This window comes from Acanthopagrus latus, chromosome 19 (assembly GCF_904848185.1).
Source record: "Acanthopagrus latus isolate v.2019 chromosome 19, fAcaLat1.1, whole genome shotgun sequence".
In the NCBI taxonomy this organism is placed as follows: Eukaryota; Metazoa; Chordata; class Actinopteri; order Spariformes; family Sparidae; genus Acanthopagrus; species Acanthopagrus latus.
The window spans coordinates 8,026,669-8,045,347 of NC_051057.1; the positions used below are offsets into that span (position 1 = coordinate 8,026,669).

Sequence of the window (18,679 nt, forward strand, 5' to 3'; positions counted from 1 at the left end):
CAAAGGCTTTACGCAACTTTTTCCACATATGCAGTAATACTCTCCATGACCTGTAAACAAACTTCGATGTGTAAAATTGGTAGAATGACTCTCTAAAATTTATTCCATAATCAGAATCTGGCAAGTCAGTTAAAGCCGTCTATCATTCTCAGTTGTGTAACCCTTAAGATATTGTCCCGGAGTCCTTTTCCCAGCTTACCCAAGAGTGGGATAGTCTTCAGCATGGCACTGATTTGATCCACAGGACCCTGGGTCTGGCTGCGCTTATGGCTGTAGCGGCTAAAACTGTGAACCCACCGCAAAAACCAGCCTCTGTTTGTTTTAGCCTCTTTGTGAAGATCCTTTAGCAGCTTGGTGGCCACAGGAAAGTTATTCTGAAAACAACATTCATGTTCCAAGGTCAGTTTCTGGTAAAGAAGTGACAGCACAAAAAAGTGACATCCACGGTTGTTTCCTCACCTGCTTCCATGCGCTATCAGCCATCTGTAGCTTCATGTTGAACTTGCAGTTATTCACTAATGGGTCAATGCTACCCGCTGGGTCCTCTGAACCGTCCACCTCCATACTGTCACTGGGAGCGTGGCCTCTCAGCTTTTCTCTGATCTTGTCCAGGAAGAAACATCTGAGAAGTAGAGGTCACATTTGATACTGTGTCACAATTTGTTATCTGAGATTTTAAAAGGTTGCCGCGAAGAAAGCAGCATGTCAGTGAACACACCTCTCACCAAACTCTGATCATACAATAAAATTAGGCAGTTCTGATCAAACAGGAGTTTAGATTTTGATACTGCTTAGCCTGGCTACACTGCATGTGTGGCTTCAAAGGTTTTTTTTCAGTGTACAGTGTTTAGCTGCAAAAAATAGAATGTTTATGACCAGACAGCCGCTTTGGCTGCTTTGTCATCGGCCCACAAAGCTGGGGCAGCGGCCCATTTGTTGTTTTTCTATAATGACTGGGAACGGCAATCAGGTTAACTCGTATTCTCTCCAACTTTATTAGCAAATAACAGTTACATTGTTTGCAGATGTCGCTGCACGCTTTTTAATTTTTATTATAGTGTTGATACAGCCTGACCTTACTAGAGTGTTAGATTTATTGAGGAGGCAAAGAGAGAAACGTGTACAACAACAATCTCTATGATAAAAACACGTTATGTCTCTTTCTTGATATGCTTAAAAATACACACAGATCGACAGTGAGCAAATACTTTAACATTAGATTAAGGAATTGCACTAATTCATAACAAAATTGCAGAAATGTTTGTTGTATAGAGGTATAATGTATAGAAGAACTTTACTAGTACCCGCAAATTCAGGTCTTACTGGAATTTATCCGATATTTGAAGGCTGCGCAAAGTTCCACAGCAAAAATCATTGAACGTATTATATACATTATTATTGTGTTGTAGTTGAATAAAAGTATAAACATATCATTTCATTACTGTCATGATACTTTTTGTTTCAAAATAAAATATCCATCTATTATGAGCAGCAAACCAAACAAATTTTGTGACATTTGTATGATATCTGCATTGTCCATGTTAATCGTCCAGTGAAAATCTGATATTGTGACAGCCAAAGTAGACAGTATGTACTTTTGGGTGACAGCAGTTCAAGATTTCAAAACAATAAGTTGGGAAGTATACCTGGCTAGTATTTATGGGAAATTGAATTAAATATGAAGATAAAAACAAATAACAAATCAATAACAGACGGTATTTGCAAAACCTGACCATTTGGGGGCAAATGTGGAGGGGATTGGTGGGATGTTGCTTTCAGGGGTCACTAACTCACAGACAAACAGATGCACACATACAAACCACTTTCCAAGGATACTAGTAGGATTTGCAAGCTAAATAAGCAAACTGTTTCTTACCGTGACGTAATGATGTCATCCCATACGTTCACTGGATCCACTTTAGCATCAGGATACCGCTCAGTCCACAGCCTGATGAGCCACTTGAGGGAGCTCAAAGACACTAATTAAAGACATGCAATTAATATTAGTACATTTTGAGTATGGAACAACTACATTTTTATTCAAAGTATCAACCAAGATTTTATTGATATAGAACAGAATAAACCTTTTAAAAAAGAGAAAATCACTACTTATTTATTTCTTCTATTCTTTATTTGCTTCTTTTCAGTTATTTTAGTTTTTAAAGACAATAACCTCTCTCACCTTCTCCTTTAATGAAATGCAGAAAGTCCTGGATTTCAGTCAAGGCCTGCACCGACTGCAGGGTGGTCAGCCGACTTTGAGTCAGCAGCGTATCTACACTAGAGTAATTCTATAGGAGGACAAGAGATTAAACAGAGTGCACAATGAATGAATGAATGAATGAATTTTTTCTTTGAGGTGACAGACAGAAAAGATGTCTAACAGCAGACCTCCATAAAGAGCTGCATGGCATAGTTTGTGTAGTATTTGGCACGGTCATAGTCCTCCTGCAGGATGTAGAGCAAGCTGAGCTCTTGGCTGTAATGACTCTCCAGCAGCTTTTTGCGTTCCTCCACCCTCATGGCTTTGTCGATGAAGCTGAGAAGAGTTTGGTCCGTCTCACCCAGCTGCAGCTGCTTCAACATGCTGCGAATTATGTGCTGCAGGTACATTTCCTAGAACAAAAACACAAAAGACTTGAGTGAGAAAAGCATTCCAGCTCTGGAGATATTCTAAATGTACTGAGTTTATACACCAGGTTTTTCATTGCTTTTGTAACGGTATGATATGCTACAATTTTTCCTGTTCTTGTCAAATTTTATCTTCCCTTCTCATTGTAATATTCAATTTACTACTGATGGGACTAAAGAGTCAAAGAGGGACATTTACATCCCATTGACAGCAAAGATTACATAATGTAGGTTTTCATTTCAAGTCAATGCCTAATTAAAAGCCATTGGTTGGGATTAAAACCTGTAAAATGTCAACTCTCCCTGGAACATGACTAAAAATGTCTACGCTGCAAAATCTCAGATCTGTCACCTGGTAGACTGGCTCCGACCACATCCTCTCAAGGTTGGGTGGAGAGGTGTCATCTATGTTCACAGTGGCGCAGTACTGAAGAGACTTCCACTCAGTAAGATGGCTGTAGGCGTCCATAGCAGCTATTTCCCAGAAGTCCTTCTCAGACTCAGTGGGCTCACCATCATCCCAGTGCTCAGTGTTCAGAGCCTGCCAGTATGAAGAAAATATGCACTTTTACACTACAATGCTACACACAAAGCTAGCAATCTAGTAAAAACTGCATGAATCCACTGACATGTTGCCTACTGTAAGCACTATGCTGGACTTAATGTGACAGGAAAAACATTACCTCATTGTATAGCTTCACAGCTTCTGCAAAGTCAGTGTTGGCTTCAGCTTGAAGCGCAGAGCAGGTTATCGACTTGGTCCCAACTTTACCACCGAAGATGCCACGCACAACATCATAATCTTCCAGAGATCTGTAAAGCCTGGCGAAAAGAGGGAACAAAGAGCAGTTACATTTATCACAAGGTAATATATCTGTACATGTAGAAGAACTCCTGATAGCTGCAATCTGACAAAATGTGAAGGGTCAGAGGTTAGGTCATGAATGTGTTCCTGTTAATGAGTCTGCTGGAAAAAGAAGATGTAACAGCATCATTGCATTGATTAAATTAACTCCCTGAGCTATCCAGGGAGAAGACTACCTTGTTTGGTGTGCACAAATGCACCTCAAATCAAAAGTTTATCGTGATATTATCCTCTTATATGCAGCTGAATTACACAACAGATCACACAAATACTTATTGCCGCATTACAAGCCAGCACTAATAGAACCAGTATCAAGCCAAACAACATATAATACCGAGCGAGGTGGATCCATTTACTGGTGTCTGGGGGGATTTCTTTGCGTCCGCGTGCTCGTTTGGAAGGAGGTTCATCCTGGCCACTGGCATGCAACAAGCTCTCCTCCAGCAGCAGGATGCCCGACGGCTGCTGGAGACTCGCCAGGCAAGTGGCGCTGATGGCTGCTGGATCGAGCTGCTGTAGCTCCTTGTTCTGGTAACACATGTCCTAAAAGCCAGTAGAGGGTCCATTATCAGTAATTTAAGAGAGTGTTTTGCAAAAGTTTTCCTATGTGCTAAAATACACCATGGATGTAAATGTGATCAATGTAGTAACAGTCTCAGTGAATGCCACAGAAACTTTACAGATTTAAGACTTCGCTTTAAGAATCAAAATATTCAAACAGATTCTAAAGGTCGTACCTGCACACAAGCTATGAATGGAGGGAAGCAGAGGGAACTCTTGCTCAGGAATGTATTCATGTTGACCCGCAGCTCGTCTTTAATCTTCGCGCTCTCCCCTCTTGGTTTGTTTTTTTCCATTTCTTGGAGGATACCAGCAAACAAGGAGCTAAACAGCTGTTTGGCTAAAATTGGATCTCTCTGCAAAGAAAGAAATCCACTAACTTTCATCAAACGTGATTTGTGTTTTACATTAATCCATGTTAAGTATATTAACAGCCTGACCATTTCTTGGGGAAGAGCAGTTGCAGTTTTACCTGGGCTAGTGCTTGAAGGGGGGTGATAAGGCTGCTGTATGAGATCTGGATGTCTGGAAAGTCTCCCACTCTGTAGTTACGATAAAGAGTCACCTGAGCCTCTTTGCGCAGCCTTTGATCAGCTCTCTCTTCCTGTGGAACATCAAAAAAGAGCCAATGGTAGTTAGAGACACTGGAAGTTTAGAGAGGACAAATACGGCTCAGCGTGCTGGTTCCTGCATGTTTCATACCTTTTTCTGCCTTTGTTGTTGGATCTCTTTTTGTGCATAATTCAAGCTGACTTTCTCCTGATCCTTGAGAAATCGGCGTCTCAGTCTTAGGATGTTACTACGTTGCTCATTTTCTGCTGTAAAAATATGACCACAAAATAGATATTTACATTAACAGAATTTAACTTAATTGGAAATGTTTACTTAAAAAACAAATGTTTGTTGTGCCAATGAACAGAACATCTAAGAATTATGAATGACAGGATAAATTTCTGATACAAATAAATATTCTACAAGTGAAATCTTCAAACCAAGCTATCAAAATCATTAATATAAGAATAACAAGAGTATTTATTGATTTTCTTTATGAAGTCCTGCAGTATATAAACACTTTGAAAGTATCAAAACACTCATTCCACAGAGAAAAGCACATATAACGCTTTTGTGACTTTGTGACTTTTGTGAGGTTATGATGTCACAACTATACAGTCACCAATCTCAGCTTTACCACCAGCAGAGCACAGTGGCAGAGCCAACGTGAAGACATGGTGAGCTGTACCTACTCAAGCCAGATTAACTGGTTTTGAAAATGAACTAAAAACTATACACCAGTGAATCAAAGCTGTTAAATCTGATATAAAGCTTCACTGCCGGCACCTTCACGGACTATAACTATGTAACCTGTTATAATTAGATAGTTCCACAAATGTTCAACATTGAATATTTCCAGAAAGATGTAAGAATCTGACCTTATTCGGAACTAGAAAACTAGTTTTACCCATGCAACAACTGCTCATTCATTCATATAAAATTAGGTGATGGCTTTAAACAGTTGGGTAACTAACCTTTGGTGTGACTGTCCACCTCATCTGTTGGTGCAGTAAGACGCTTAAGGCCAAAGCCTTCTCCGACTGGTTTCCTTGCTGCAGTTCGCCTCTCTTTCTTATCAAACACCAACAATGAAGACATTGACTCAGAGCCAAGCGTGTACTCTGCGAGTGTATCCACACTGCTGCCCGTCAGCCAGTTATATGCTGTGCGTCGACCTGAGGAAAAAACAAAAAACATTTAAACGGAAAGACATAAACATGTAAACCTGTACATTTTCTGACTGCAGAGCTACAGGTACTGCACATGCTTTTATCTCTAGTGCTGCTTTAATACCACGACATTAATCTACAGTGGTACCTGCTGCCTGGGTTTGGGAGAACTCCAGTGAAGTCTGAGTGGCTCTGAGCTTCCCCTTCATGGATCCTGACAGGGATGCTGCCAAACTCTCTGGGCCCTGAGAGCTTTGGGTTTCCACAAACATGGGAGTCATCACTGTGCTCCTGAAGCGCCAGTTGGAGTCAATCACATAGTCCTAGAGGGTGCAAAATTGAGATTAATACCATCAGTAGCATATAAATAGAAATCTCGAAATACAATTTTTAAATGACTGAGTGAAATAAATGCTGCAGATTCCAACTGACCTGGAAGGTACACTCTGACAGAGGATATTCAAACATGTTTCGTTTGAAGTCAGGACTCTGGCTGGTCATTTCCAACAGCAGATTGGTAGCCAAACTTAAGAAACACCTTTCTATTTGACAGGAGTATAGAGAACGAAGCACTGTCAACATTCGCTCCAGGGTCGCAGTGGGGAGGCGCTTCTCTTGACTCCAGAAGTTACGAACATACAGCCTGAAAAACATAATAGAAATGTTTTTCCACTAAAATACTGATTATATATTTAAATCAATGACAGTGTGAACTAAATAAAACATCAAGTAAAGGCAAGCGAGAAATATTGGGTTCTTACTGAAGGCCTTGGTTTTCTTCAGACAGCCCCTGAAGGAGTGTTTCTTTAGCTGCATTCAACACCTCTACTGAGGTGTTGTCTTCCATGCTCTCTGGATCACTGGAAGATAAAAAAAAAAATAACAAAAAAACAATACATCATTAAAATTGACATCAGAGAGTTAATAGTTGGCTGTAAGCAACTTCAAACCATCACATATGATAAGAAGTCCATGGACCATATAAAGTAATAGTATTGTTATATGGTAATTATGGAAATCACCCCTTACATATTTTAAATAAATGTTACATTATGTTGTAGCTAGTTAACACTACACTACATTTTGGCATAAATAATATCACTAACAAGATGCAAAAGTAGGAAAGGTAATTTGCATGTGAACAGAAGCCAAAAATCAGTACCTGTAGTTGTCCTGGATCCACATGAGGATGTCATACATCCTCTCTCTGCACACTGGTGAAGGATGGGAGACAAAAGATGTCACAGCTCCCAGGAGCTCCTGAAGCTGAACTGGAGTCAGGGTGGCGATAATCTTGTGGATGATATCCAGACAAACTCTCTGCCTTGCTTCATCCCTAGAGGCACAGAGGAGTAAAGTGCAGAAACATGCTTGCAGCAAAAACAGATCTTCAAATGTGTTATTCATTTACACTTGCCATTTAATTTCCAGTAGTTCATGCCCATAACTTTAGAAAAAGGACATACTGTTTTGTTTGAAACAGATTAACAAAAAAGCAGGGAATTCTGGTTGTAAGAGCGCCACAGACCTGTACATTTTAATCTTTTCAGTGACGGATTTCATTTGTCTGGAGTTCTTACAGTGCAACTCATTACTGTCTCAAAATGTTTGTACATGTCTGTGATGGATATGAACCAAAGATAATGGTAAGGACCTACCTGTGGCCCATCATTTGAATAAAGCCTTTTGTCTTTAGCTGCAGAAAGATGTCTGGGATTACGTCAGCTCGGCTTAGCACACACTCCAAACAATGAGTCTTCAAGATGCCGTGCATCTTCGGCAGGAGGAAGAAAACTAAGTTGACAAACCTGAAAATAGAAACATTTTGGGGTCACGTCAAAGGCAATTCACAGACAATGAAATCCGATATCATGGTTTACAATATCATTTATGTTACAGTGAAAAAACCAGAGCCACAAACTCACTGATCCATAAATGGAGGAAAGTGCTTCGACACTTTGTTCAAGCAAATTATGAACTTGTCATCCATTTCTTTTTTCTTCAGATAGTTTATCTTACTTGTAGCATGATTGAGGAGTTCTTGATGACACTGAGAAAAGAACAGAATCATGAAAACAGATTTGACTTTCATATAATGAATGAATTTGAAATGGAAAATGTTGGACAATAAATAACATTGGAAGAAGGTTTTATCATTGCCAGCATAAGTATTTTTTCTACTAAAGGTGCTTTGAGGTCCTTTCAGACATAAACATAACTGAGTACAACTGTCATTAAACCACAGTGGGGAAAATCTCATACTTCGTCCTTTTCAGTCGTATTCTTCAGGATGAGGCCAATAATTTCAGCAGCAGCTGCATATACGTCTTTGTATCTTACAAAGGACAAGTTGTTGGTGAGGGACTGGATGTACCTTTAACAACAGGGGAAAACAGTATGTTAAAAAACAACACAGTTATGGGGCAACATAGTGCACAGTGTGTTGCCATTCATCTAGACTGTATATTGTACCTCTCATATTCAACTGCACATGAGGCATCGTAAACAGGGAGGTTGTTGGCCAGGATGATTCCCAGCAGTTGTAGTCCAACAGAGTTGTCCTTACTGTTTGGGTCAGTGCCACAAAATCGCTCATATATCAGACTAGAAGGGTAAGAAATTAGATAAAGCAAGAGGACCAGTTCAATTCCATTTCATTTATAATACAAAAAATAAAATTATAATAAAAACAGGATGTATATTCATATAAAATCAGATTCGTCAGTATTTCCAACTTGCTTCTTGCTATTGAGGGCTGAACATTGACTTGCAGACCATTACAATTTGTTTTTTTCAGCCTTTTTCTAACTTCTAAGAGTTAAATAGAGGTAAGGGCAGTCAGGTTGAAATTTACTTATTACTACTAAGTTTTAAGGAACATTCAACCATCAAACACTCATAGGCCATAATGCCCAATGGAAGCAAATACACCTGGTGTGCTTTCTTTTGGCATCTTTGGAACAAAGTGAAAATTCAAATGCCAGCCATGAAATGTTTTTTCCCCCTTTCTCTATACTTCTCCAGACCAACATTTTATAGAAATTTGTTTTCACACTATTTAAATTTCCCATTTTGTCAAAGTTTGTAAAGGATTTTGAATATACAAAACTGATTTGGGGGCTTCTTTAGCTATATTTCTACTACATGGTGATCCCATAGGCTAAACCAATGAATTAAAGTCAAGTCACCCACTATGAAAAATTATAGACCAACAGATAAGACAACTTCATGTGCCACTTTGGTGGTAAGCTAATTCCAGAAAGCCTGCTTCACGTATATCTCCAATTTCAATTTCAGGGTGTTTCTCTTCCTGTTGAGTTTTTAACCTTCATGTTGCATGGTGTGAGGAGTCTGTGTCCTGACTGTTTGTGGCCATATCCATAGCCTTTGTGTATAATGAACATTGTCCAGTGAGAGTGTTCAAGTACTACCTGTAAGGCACATGCAGACAGTCTTTCCAGCACTCTACCAGAGTGCGAATGATCTCCAAGTTGTGGCGGAAAACTGCCCTCTTGGGGTGGAAGCTGTGCTTCATCAGGAACTCCAACAGGCGGTTGGCTAGCACTTCATCTCTGGGGTTACCCTGGGACAACACATCTAAATTACTAATGATAAATAAAACTTTAACTTTATCCAATTCTTACATCCTACAATTTGCTACCATTTCTTTTAAGGACATTTATTATTGGACATAATAAGGCAAGTCTTATAAATAAGCTATAATAAGGCACAATTTAGGATGGACATACAGTGTGAATGTTTATATGAAACTCTTGACATATGCAAAGATCATGACAAAATTGTACTAATTATTTATATTTGCAATTTTTTCAAAGGTAAGAATTAAAAAAACCTTGGGGCTGGCCAGGCTTGTCCAAGACAGCACTGTGACCACAATGTCCACCACCATAAAATGGATTCCCTCTCCACCATTGTTTCCAGAGACGACAAGCTGCAGGAGCGGCCCCAACAAATGTTTGGCATATGGTCGAAAAACCTGGAAAGATGGACAACACAGTCCAAATCCATAAGTGGAGCAGAAAACGAGGTGACACATATGAGTGTATATAAAGTAGTTGCATCGTAATCATTCATTGTCAGACTACGCATTTGTATTAAGGGACATTTACCTCCTCTGTGTTGGTGATCAACTTTGAGATGAAGAGTCTTATATTCAGAGGTGTTGCTGGATTAGCCAATTTTGCATGAAGAAATTTCATCCATGGAGGAAGATCACTAGGCACGTTTCCCTGTGTCATAAAGAGGAGAGAGCAATTAGAATGACAGTTTGTTGATGTTTAAATGGCTTCACACATAATTGTCACTTAAACCTGAAAAAACATAATGAAAATGACAGTTGTATAAAAAGAACATCCGCTCTTCAATGCCACTCACCTGCTCAATTTTGGGGGTTATGTTGTTCCTTTGCATGTGTCCAATAAGACCAGTCATGGATGCCATGCATTCATGCTGATTCAGCTCATCCATCTCTAGATCCACCAGTGCATCCTGTGAGGGATTTGTCTCCTCTGTCTCCTAGATGTACAAACATAGCAACAAACTTCTGTTTCCTTAACTTCCTTTGGTTTATAAAATCTCAAAAACATTATAGGAAAAAAAATATATTTCAAAATAGAGTTTTCAAATAGCTTCTTTAGTCCAAAACCAAAAGATTTTTAATTTACCATCATATCAAAAAAGAAAAGCTGCAAATTCTTACATTTATGAAGCTAGAACCAGCAAGCGTGTGACATTTTGCTTTAAAGATGACTGAAACAATTATTATCAAAATAGTTGATGATTAATTTTCTTTTGATCGTCTAATGGATCAATCGACTAATTGTTGAAATTGCATTTAGTTGCCTCAAAGGACTTGGACCATTGGTAAGGGTGGACAATCATTTGAGACAACATTTAAACCATCAGATGAAGCTAAAATAAACTTAGAGCAATTGTGCATATGGGAGAAACAAATCAGGACTGACTCTTTTTGCAACGGTGCGTCTCTGTCCTTCAGGGTTCTGAGAGCTGTAGGAGAAGCTTTGGACTCCGGTGGAGAAATCAAACTGACTCATCTCCTCGCTAAGGCTGCTGTCAGCCATGTAGGACTGGGAGGACAGATACACTGGCGCTTCTATGAAAACCACAACACAAATCTCATGAACAAATATAAAAGACTTAAAATAAACTTTGGATACATTTTATGTATTTACCTATGATAAATTCACATCCCATCTGATTTTGTTGAAAAGAGCTGGACATTTTTATTGGACTTAATAAGGCAAGTGTTATAAATAAGCTATAACAAGGCACAATTTAGGATCAACATCGAGTGTGCATTTAAATAAAATGTGTCGTTAAAAAAACAAAACATTGACGCGAGTAGTAAAATACCTCCATTCTCCTCGCTCACTTCTTTGCGAATCATGACATATTTTTTCTTTCTCTCAAGTGGGACCTAAATTGATGAAATAAATAAATGGATAAACCATCACTACAACTCAGTGTATACTTAGACAAACAGCTATGTAAAAAACACAAAAAAAAACATACCTCAATTTCAACTGGAAAATTGTAGGTCCTTTCAACATCAATGATGTTTTCTAGAATTAACTGATTCTGGATAAGGAAGAAAAAAGGAAATTGTGTAATTCATTGTAGTCTATTGTTCCAAAATGAAAGAAGACTGCAGTGAAGTGAGTTGGATTAAATTTAAAAAAGGCAGCCAGTACCTTCTCTGGTTTCTCACTGAAGAGGAAGCCCTGGTAGAATTTGGGCTCGTTGAAGCTGCAGCTGATGGCAGCAATGGCACAGTTGTATGCAGCACAGTGATAGAGTCTCCGAAGGCCAAGGAGCTGAGTCTCACCAGCCATGTTCTCAGTGAACTCTTCAAAACATGACCTGATGGAGATTACAACAATTGTTAACATTTACTCATGGTTGAATAAGGACATTTACATCACTCTCATGTCATTTCTTACTTAATCATGGCCTTGGACAGCTCATTCCCCTCTGTTCTGTCTGAATGACAGAAGGCTTGATTAATGCGGGACTCCTTGGAGTAAACCTCTTCTTTGGGAAGCCGAGAATACAGGAGCTCCATCAGTTTGAAGCAGCCAATCTTCTTCAGCAACTGGATCTCAAATTCAGTTTCATTTGACTAAAATTGATAAAGAAATAATGCATCTGATTTTCAACGTTCTCCTTCCATTTACATAAGACAGTACTAGCTTTGGGCTGTGAGGACAAAAGTTGCATCTAACTGCCAAATGTTTATTCAAAAGATAAATGTGCCAGAAATACGTTAATATCATAGAAGTTTCCAATAAAACACCATTAAACTGTTCATTTTTCATCATCGCATACTTCCCTAAAAGTAACAAGATTAAGAAGCAAACCTTAGTGAAGCGGCTGAGCAGCAAAGCAGTTATGTCAGAGACATTTGCCACAAAGAAGTCACTGAGAGCCGTGATGCTACAGTGAGTGGCAAGAGGCAGCAGAACCCTTTCCATCATGGCTTGCAGCATCGAGTTCATGGGCACATCACCCTGCTGGACCACCACATAAACTGTACACAGCAGCTTCAGCTGCCGCTCAGTACTTGACCTAGATAAACACAGGGAGTCACCACAAAAAAAGGACTTCTGTGTGATCTACTGCAATATGGTAAAATGGCCCTGCAATGGATCTTAACATGGATGTCATACATTAAAATACATGTGTATCTACAACTGCACTTGATAACATAAGCTGAACAAGTTTAATGTTTAATGTTTAATCTATCACTTCAAAACATCTACACTTTAGATTAGGAAGAAAGAAAGATACCTTGTTTAACTTTACTAACCTCTTAGCGATTCTCTGGAAACAGTTTTGGAATTGATCCTCCATTATGTGTTTTCTATCTCGACACAGAATCTCTGCCATCAGTTTGAGCAGGAGGGGGCTCTGAGAAAGCTCAAGGGCATCCAGCAACTAAAAGACAGGAAGAAAATGTAGATTACAACCTCCCAGATACCAACAAAGATAACATGATTAACCCAAACAGAAACATTTGCAACATAAGAGTTCTGAGAGAGTTTATGGAGTATGCTTGTTGTCGTCTATAAAATCAACTCTCCCTCCATAACTCTGACTTTACCTTCCGGATACAGTCCATGTAGTTGTTGCGGTGAAGCGAGCCCTTAGCAAACTCATCTGACTGCATGGGGAAGTGGGAAGCTACCAGGGTGTCCAGGGCTTTCTGCAGCTCAGCCAGTGGCTCCTCTGGGAGGGTTGTGAAGAAGGGTAAAACCAACAGGGCCTGACTCTGAAGAGTTGAGAGAATCCAACAAAATAAACTTAAATGTCAGCTTTGTGTACTTGTTTAAGCAACTCAAATAAGAACTGTAAAAGAAGAATGAAAAATCCACCAAATGCCCTCTCCTTTACCTTGAGATTCAGAGGCAAATTCATGTCAACCAGCAGCAGAGTGAAAGTGGAAAACACCGCTCTGAATGCTTCATGGTTGCTATCAGAGCAGACCGAGGAGTCAATCTGATGAGAGAGGGGCTAAGTTAGACATTAGATGACATTTGAAAAAAAAAAATACACTGAGTAAATTTGTACTGTACCATTCTATATTGTGTTTTGTTAGTTTACAGAGAATTCAGGGTTATTCCATTATTCACAAACATTTGTTTTGCTAGTAACTTCAGCTTTATAATACCTGCAGGAGCTTAGAGAGCAGCAGCAGGGTGGCGGTTTTGCTCTCAGGAGTTGAGGATTGTCCTTCCCACCACGACTGCAGACTTTTCCATCTTCTCAGCACCTCTTCAACCAACAGTTTTCCCTGAGTCTTCCTCACAGAGCGCTCTCTAAAGCTGTGGTCCAGCATGCCATTCAGCAACACACTCACCTGATGACAAAATTCAACATCAGAACAGTTAACTCCAACTCCAAATCTTTTGTATCATAACCTTTGTTATTAACTGATTTAAAAGTGTGGGGAAAGAAAGAGAGAAAGAGCTACCATGCTGGGGTTTTGAGAGGAAGCTGCCATGAGGCGTGATACTGTAGTGTCCAGACTTCTCAGCAGCTCAGTGTTGATGGTCATCTGGAAGAGGCTGTAGAAATACTCGCCATGCGAGAAGCTCAGGAAGTTATGGCTATGGCTTCCAGATATCGGCACAGAGAGCATGATGGTGTTCAACAACAAGTCCACCAGCTGCTCACTCTGCAGAGAAACAGCAACAAACAACAGCAGGCAGGGAGCAGTGAAACACTAAAGAACTGCATCATACTCAATGTGTTTTTAATTGACGTAATGATCTAAATACATTTTTTAACAAACTATACATTGGAAAGCTATTCATGTTTTTACAGTGTTTAAACCGAGTTTCATTGTGTCAATACATCCACTGTCAGTTCTGAAAAACTGTTATTTTCTGTCAGTTGACTGCAGCTCACCAGGGATAGTTTCAATTTCATCTAATTGTATTCAATCTAGCACTGACCTGTTGACTTAGGGAGAAGGCCAACTGAAGCAGGCCATCTGCTAGCCTCTTTGTGTTTATATCCAAGGATGGAAGTGCCTTCCTCTCCTCACCGGGTGCTATACCTTTGTACACTGTCATTAGAAGACGGGACCCAAGGGATTTGGCATAGGCTGCATCCTTTAACACATAGAGAACGACAAAAAATACGTGTGGCTAAAGTTTTCATATGCAACAAGCAGTGTAATAAAATAACGAAGATACTGCATTACATCAGTGCACAGAAAAGCATTAGTCTATTCCAGTTCATTTTGACTATCAAATGATTATGCAAAATGCAAAATACCTGGCTGTGCAGAATGGAGCTGAGGAAGTCTGCTTTGTGGATCTGCTTACAGGAGGACAGAACCATTTCCATCTGGTCGTGGTGGATCAGAGTGCTGGAATGGTAGAGGTCTACAGCACACAAGTCCTCCACACTAGAGAGATCATTTAAGAAATTAAGAAATAAATGGCTGGTTTAGACAACTTACTATTATCACAATATATAAATATGTTTTTCAGAAATTGCAATCAAAAGTAATGCCACAGAAGAGAATGCGAGATTGTTTCTTACAAGTTACAACTGACATGCTATTTATTTTTTGAGATTTCATAACTATGTTTGTGGCTGTTCAACTAGCTAGTTGTCTATTCAGGCCTCAATTAGCTCAGTCCAAGTTTGTATTTTCTTTTCTTCTAGCATAATATATCATACATCACACAGATGGGAAAGTTTGTTTATCGAAACTTATGTGATGTCTAAATTTGTGATTTATAAAATGTGAAATTTCAATTCCTCTCAGTTTTCAATTTGCAGCAGATATCATTTTATTATTTAAACAAATTCTAATCATCACTTTCTGACAATATTTAATGGACTATTCTCAAACCATTTTTTGTAATGATAGCCACTGTATGTGGAACTCACATAGTGAACTCAAAGATAATCAACATACCTTTTACGTGAGATTTTTGTCCGCAAACTGCCTTCAATACGAGTGTGGTATGGTGAGGTCAGCAGTGTCTTCAGTAAAGGAACACACACATCTGGTAGGTTCTTCATTACCTCCACATCTGCCATGTTGAAACCAACAGTGGATGGCTCACACACCACCAGCGCAGTCAGCTCAAAAAAAGCCGAGACCAAAATGTCTTGTTCCAGAAGCTGTGAATTAATTGCGAGAAAGTTAGCAAACAAAGCAAAACAAAAAACAGCTTTCAAAGGAAAATATCATGCCTTTTCTTAAATCCAGTGATACCTTCCAAAACTCCTGGTCTCCTTTCTCAAGAATCATAGTGGCGAACTCCAGCAGGCGGACAATTATGGTGCACTTGCAGAAGTTGTACTGGTCCACCTCTCTCGGGCTGAAGTGAGAGGTCCTGTCACCCAGAGGGAAACAGCTCTCCGCTGCTGCCAGTTCATGAGTTGCCAACTCAGTCAGAAAGAAACTGATAGCTTTCAGAAAGCTTGACTTCTCTTTGGAGCCTTTGGTGAACAATAGGGGAAGATTAAGAATATTATTCATTGGGATCACTGCAGGGCCAATGCAATGTTCAATGACATTTAATGCTAGAATGTACGGATGGAATAACTGACACTGATTTCAAACTGAAAATACATCTTTTTTTGTTTTTTTAGGAATGTGTTAATGCTTATGGACAATACAACAAAGCTGAAACATTTTTTCCCTTTTACATGCTGATAAAATACATGACAACAAATGTAAGATACACAGTATACATCTGTGTTGTCGCATGCTGAGTAAAATGACGATCAAGCAAAGGCCTCTGAGCAGATTCTGTTAGAGAAACAGATAGTTGGATCAATTTGCTAAGTTACAGCAGTTCCAATATGACAAAATGTATGTCACTGCATGATCCCACTTACAACTACTGGCTCATTATCTCACTATCCCAGTATAAAAATGGTATGGGTAGCAAAAACACACTATAATTGTCAAGGGTTTCACAGACAAGTCTTACCAAACATGTGATGAGGTTTGATTATGTGTAACTTGATGAAGGTGTTGTAGCAGTCCAGGGAAGCCAGCAGTAGGTCCATCCACTGCAGGGTGGCTCTGACGCTGAAAGGACTAGACAGGTCCCTGAGAGTGGGCTGGGAGAGGAGACCCCCGCCCTCAAACCGAGAGATCAGGAAACTTATACCATGATCCTTCAGCATGCCATCCAACCACTGAGGTGGAGACTTCTTTCCTAAGTTCGGTCACAGACAAAGAGTTTATTTCACATCAAAATGAATGCAGTAATACTGAGATGATATGATTGGATTCTTTCTCTCAAATGGCCCTCGGCTGGATTGCTCACCTGGGAGGAGGGGTATAAACTCGTAGAAGAGTTCCATGCATTTGTGGCGACACTCAGTCTGAGGGCGGCCACATTGTTCAAGGAGCCATAAAACCACATCAGAGAGGCACAACTTTTCATCAGGGGGAAAGCCCCTGTATGAAGAGATTTTCAAATATTCATTATAATATCTCTTAATATCATAAATATTACTTTAGTCTTAGCTTTATCCTTTTTGCACTAATATGGAGAGTGCACACACACTAAAACTATGTGTATATCTATGAAATGTGATACTTAATATACAAAATGTATCTGACTGCTTATTTTCATTTCAAAGCAACTATATCTTGTATCTTTTTATGTTAAATTGACTTTGGGATGCATTACATTCTTGTCCATAAAGTACTGACCTTGGGATGCGTCGCTTGGCATTGTTCTGATTGAGACTGGGGGCCTTGGCTTTAATGATTCTTTTCAGGTGATCAATGGCACTTCCACACTGCTGCAATGTACCTGAGGATGGAGGAGCAGCAATAACAGCTTCATACCTTTTTGAAAACTAAATGAGCTTTCAATTATAATCCTCCTTTAATGCACAGTAGAAACAACCATAAAGTGTCTCGAAACATTGTGTTGCACTTGAAACATAATATGACAAAATTGTCACACAGCGATATATCATCTTCAAAGAAATATCTGTTCCTGAGGCTTAAAACATAATTGCTAGTTATTGCTCACACATTTCACATCAACCTATTTATATATCTTATAACACGAACACATTCAAAATGATTTTTAAAACCTGTCCTGTCCATAAATCTGAAGTGGAAGAACAATTACCCAAAGATCGCTCATCTGAGTGCGCAAGAGCCAGACTTTCCACGAATATGACGAGAACTTCGAAGATAAACTGCTCCACCAAGGAACTTTCCTCTCTAAAGTCAAATAAAACACAGTAAAATAACCCAAAAATGTACTTATAAAATAGCATTTCTCATGATTAATTTTGTCATTCAAACAAGGCATTGGGAACAACTTGTTATACATATTTTCTTGGCATAAAAATGTTATTTAAATAGAATTATAACAAAACATTAATACTACAGCTGTCATTTACCAAATCAGTCAAATCTTAACTATCAAAAGCAAGATACAGCTTGCTTCTTTAGGTACTACAGAAATCAAATAAATGTGTCCCAACAGAGAGTAAAGAATCGTACCTGAAAAGTCTGTAGATGCTGTTGAATGCCAAGGCTGCACCAAGTCTTTTGAAGCCATTGGGGTGGAGAGCCAAGCTGTAGATGCGCTTAAACAAGGATTTCATATTAGTGGGGCTCTTCTCTTGCTGCTTGGGGGTGGTTTGTTTGATCGACCATTTGACAAACTCTTCAATGCAGCGGCCGCAGAAGTCTCTGAGAGTGCTGTCCATTGGGTCGACCACACCGTCCTGAACAGAAAAGCACGCACAAAAGAAAATTAGCTGACCAAAGTGAGGCAGAAAAAAATAACTTCTAGCCTATGGAGTATACACACTTACCATAATGGCCTCTAGAACAGCTACTGTATCTTGGCTTTCAAACTTCTTGTTGTTGGTAAACCAATGAATCAGCTGCATAGCCAGCGGTTCAAAGAGCTGTCTGGTCACCTAGTAAAACATTTTTTCATTCATTAACAATGCCTTAGACATCATCATATACCCAGCGTTCATGCACCTTAAATGAAATTGTAGGGTTTTGTAGGAGACTCAAGGCCCGATTCAATGTCAATAATGGTACAACACTGAGAATATTTATAATGACAACTTGCAGTCTTAAGAGAAGATCACAGAAAACAATTAAAAAGAAAAGGAGGCTACACACATGCAGACAATGGAATGTAGCCTATTAAGTAATAAAAAGTTAAGTAAAGGTTAAAAAAAAAAAAAAATTATTGCATAAAATATAAATTCAAGCACTTTAAATTACCTGTCTTTCATCAATGTTCTATTTGTTATTTTTATTTTATTTATTTGTTGTTAATATGTTGGATTCATGTAAGTAAACTGATTATGATTAATTACTGAGTTATGGAGAACGGGA

At 39.1% G+C, this 18,679-nt stretch overlaps 1 protein-coding gene across 1 annotated transcript in view; it reads right to left on the bottom strand.

The window, feature by feature from the left end:
* prkdc (protein kinase, DNA-activated, catalytic subunit) overlaps nt 1–18,679 on the bottom strand; it is a 34,156-nt gene that overhangs the window by 7,104 nt on the left and 8,373 nt on the right. The window contains exons 26-70 of the mRNA XM_037079302.1: nt 18,139–18,246; nt 17,822–18,048; nt 17,442–17,536; nt 17,012–17,114; nt 16,620–16,753; nt 16,278–16,508; nt 15,554–15,780; nt 15,251–15,459; nt 14,599–14,731; nt 14,274–14,432; nt 13,790–13,993; nt 13,487–13,675; nt 13,210–13,314; nt 12,920–13,087; nt 12,626–12,753; nt 12,177–12,384; nt 11,760–11,938; nt 11,511–11,679; nt 11,332–11,397; nt 11,173–11,236; nt 10,764–10,912; nt 10,174–10,314; nt 9,909–10,028; nt 9,632–9,775; nt 9,210–9,361; nt 8,251–8,382; nt 8,041–8,152; nt 7,704–7,828; nt 7,437–7,586; nt 6,941–7,114; nt 6,540–6,638; nt 6,211–6,421; nt 5,927–6,101; nt 5,584–5,784; nt 4,760–4,875; nt 4,530–4,661; nt 4,234–4,413; nt 3,831–4,039; nt 3,315–3,453; nt 2,984–3,172; nt 2,392–2,616; nt 2,183–2,291; nt 1,877–1,979; nt 460–622; nt 200–374 (exon numbers count right to left, since the gene is read on the bottom strand). Coding sequence (XP_036935197.1) covers nt 200–374; nt 460–622; nt 1,877–1,979; nt 2,183–2,291; nt 2,392–2,616; nt 2,984–3,172; nt 3,315–3,453; nt 3,831–4,039; nt 4,234–4,413; nt 4,530–4,661; nt 4,760–4,875; nt 5,584–5,784; nt 5,927–6,101; nt 6,211–6,421; nt 6,540–6,638; nt 6,941–7,114; nt 7,437–7,586; nt 7,704–7,828; nt 8,041–8,152; nt 8,251–8,382; nt 9,210–9,361; nt 9,632–9,775; nt 9,909–10,028; nt 10,174–10,314; nt 10,764–10,912; nt 11,173–11,236; nt 11,332–11,397; nt 11,511–11,679; nt 11,760–11,938; nt 12,177–12,384; nt 12,626–12,753; nt 12,920–13,087; nt 13,210–13,314; nt 13,487–13,675; nt 13,790–13,993; nt 14,274–14,432; nt 14,599–14,731; nt 15,251–15,459; nt 15,554–15,780; nt 16,278–16,508; nt 16,620–16,753; nt 17,012–17,114; nt 17,442–17,536; nt 17,822–18,048; nt 18,139–18,246 — 6,931 coding nt within the window. The remainder of the gene's footprint in view (nt 1–199; nt 375–459; nt 623–1,876; nt 1,980–2,182; nt 2,292–2,391; nt 2,617–2,983; nt 3,173–3,314; nt 3,454–3,830; nt 4,040–4,233; nt 4,414–4,529; nt 4,662–4,759; nt 4,876–5,583; nt 5,785–5,926; nt 6,102–6,210; nt 6,422–6,539; nt 6,639–6,940; nt 7,115–7,436; nt 7,587–7,703; nt 7,829–8,040; nt 8,153–8,250; nt 8,383–9,209; nt 9,362–9,631; nt 9,776–9,908; nt 10,029–10,173; nt 10,315–10,763; nt 10,913–11,172; nt 11,237–11,331; nt 11,398–11,510; nt 11,680–11,759; nt 11,939–12,176; nt 12,385–12,625; nt 12,754–12,919; nt 13,088–13,209; nt 13,315–13,486; nt 13,676–13,789; nt 13,994–14,273; nt 14,433–14,598; nt 14,732–15,250; nt 15,460–15,553; nt 15,781–16,277; nt 16,509–16,619; nt 16,754–17,011; nt 17,115–17,441; nt 17,537–17,821; nt 18,049–18,138; nt 18,247–18,679) is intronic.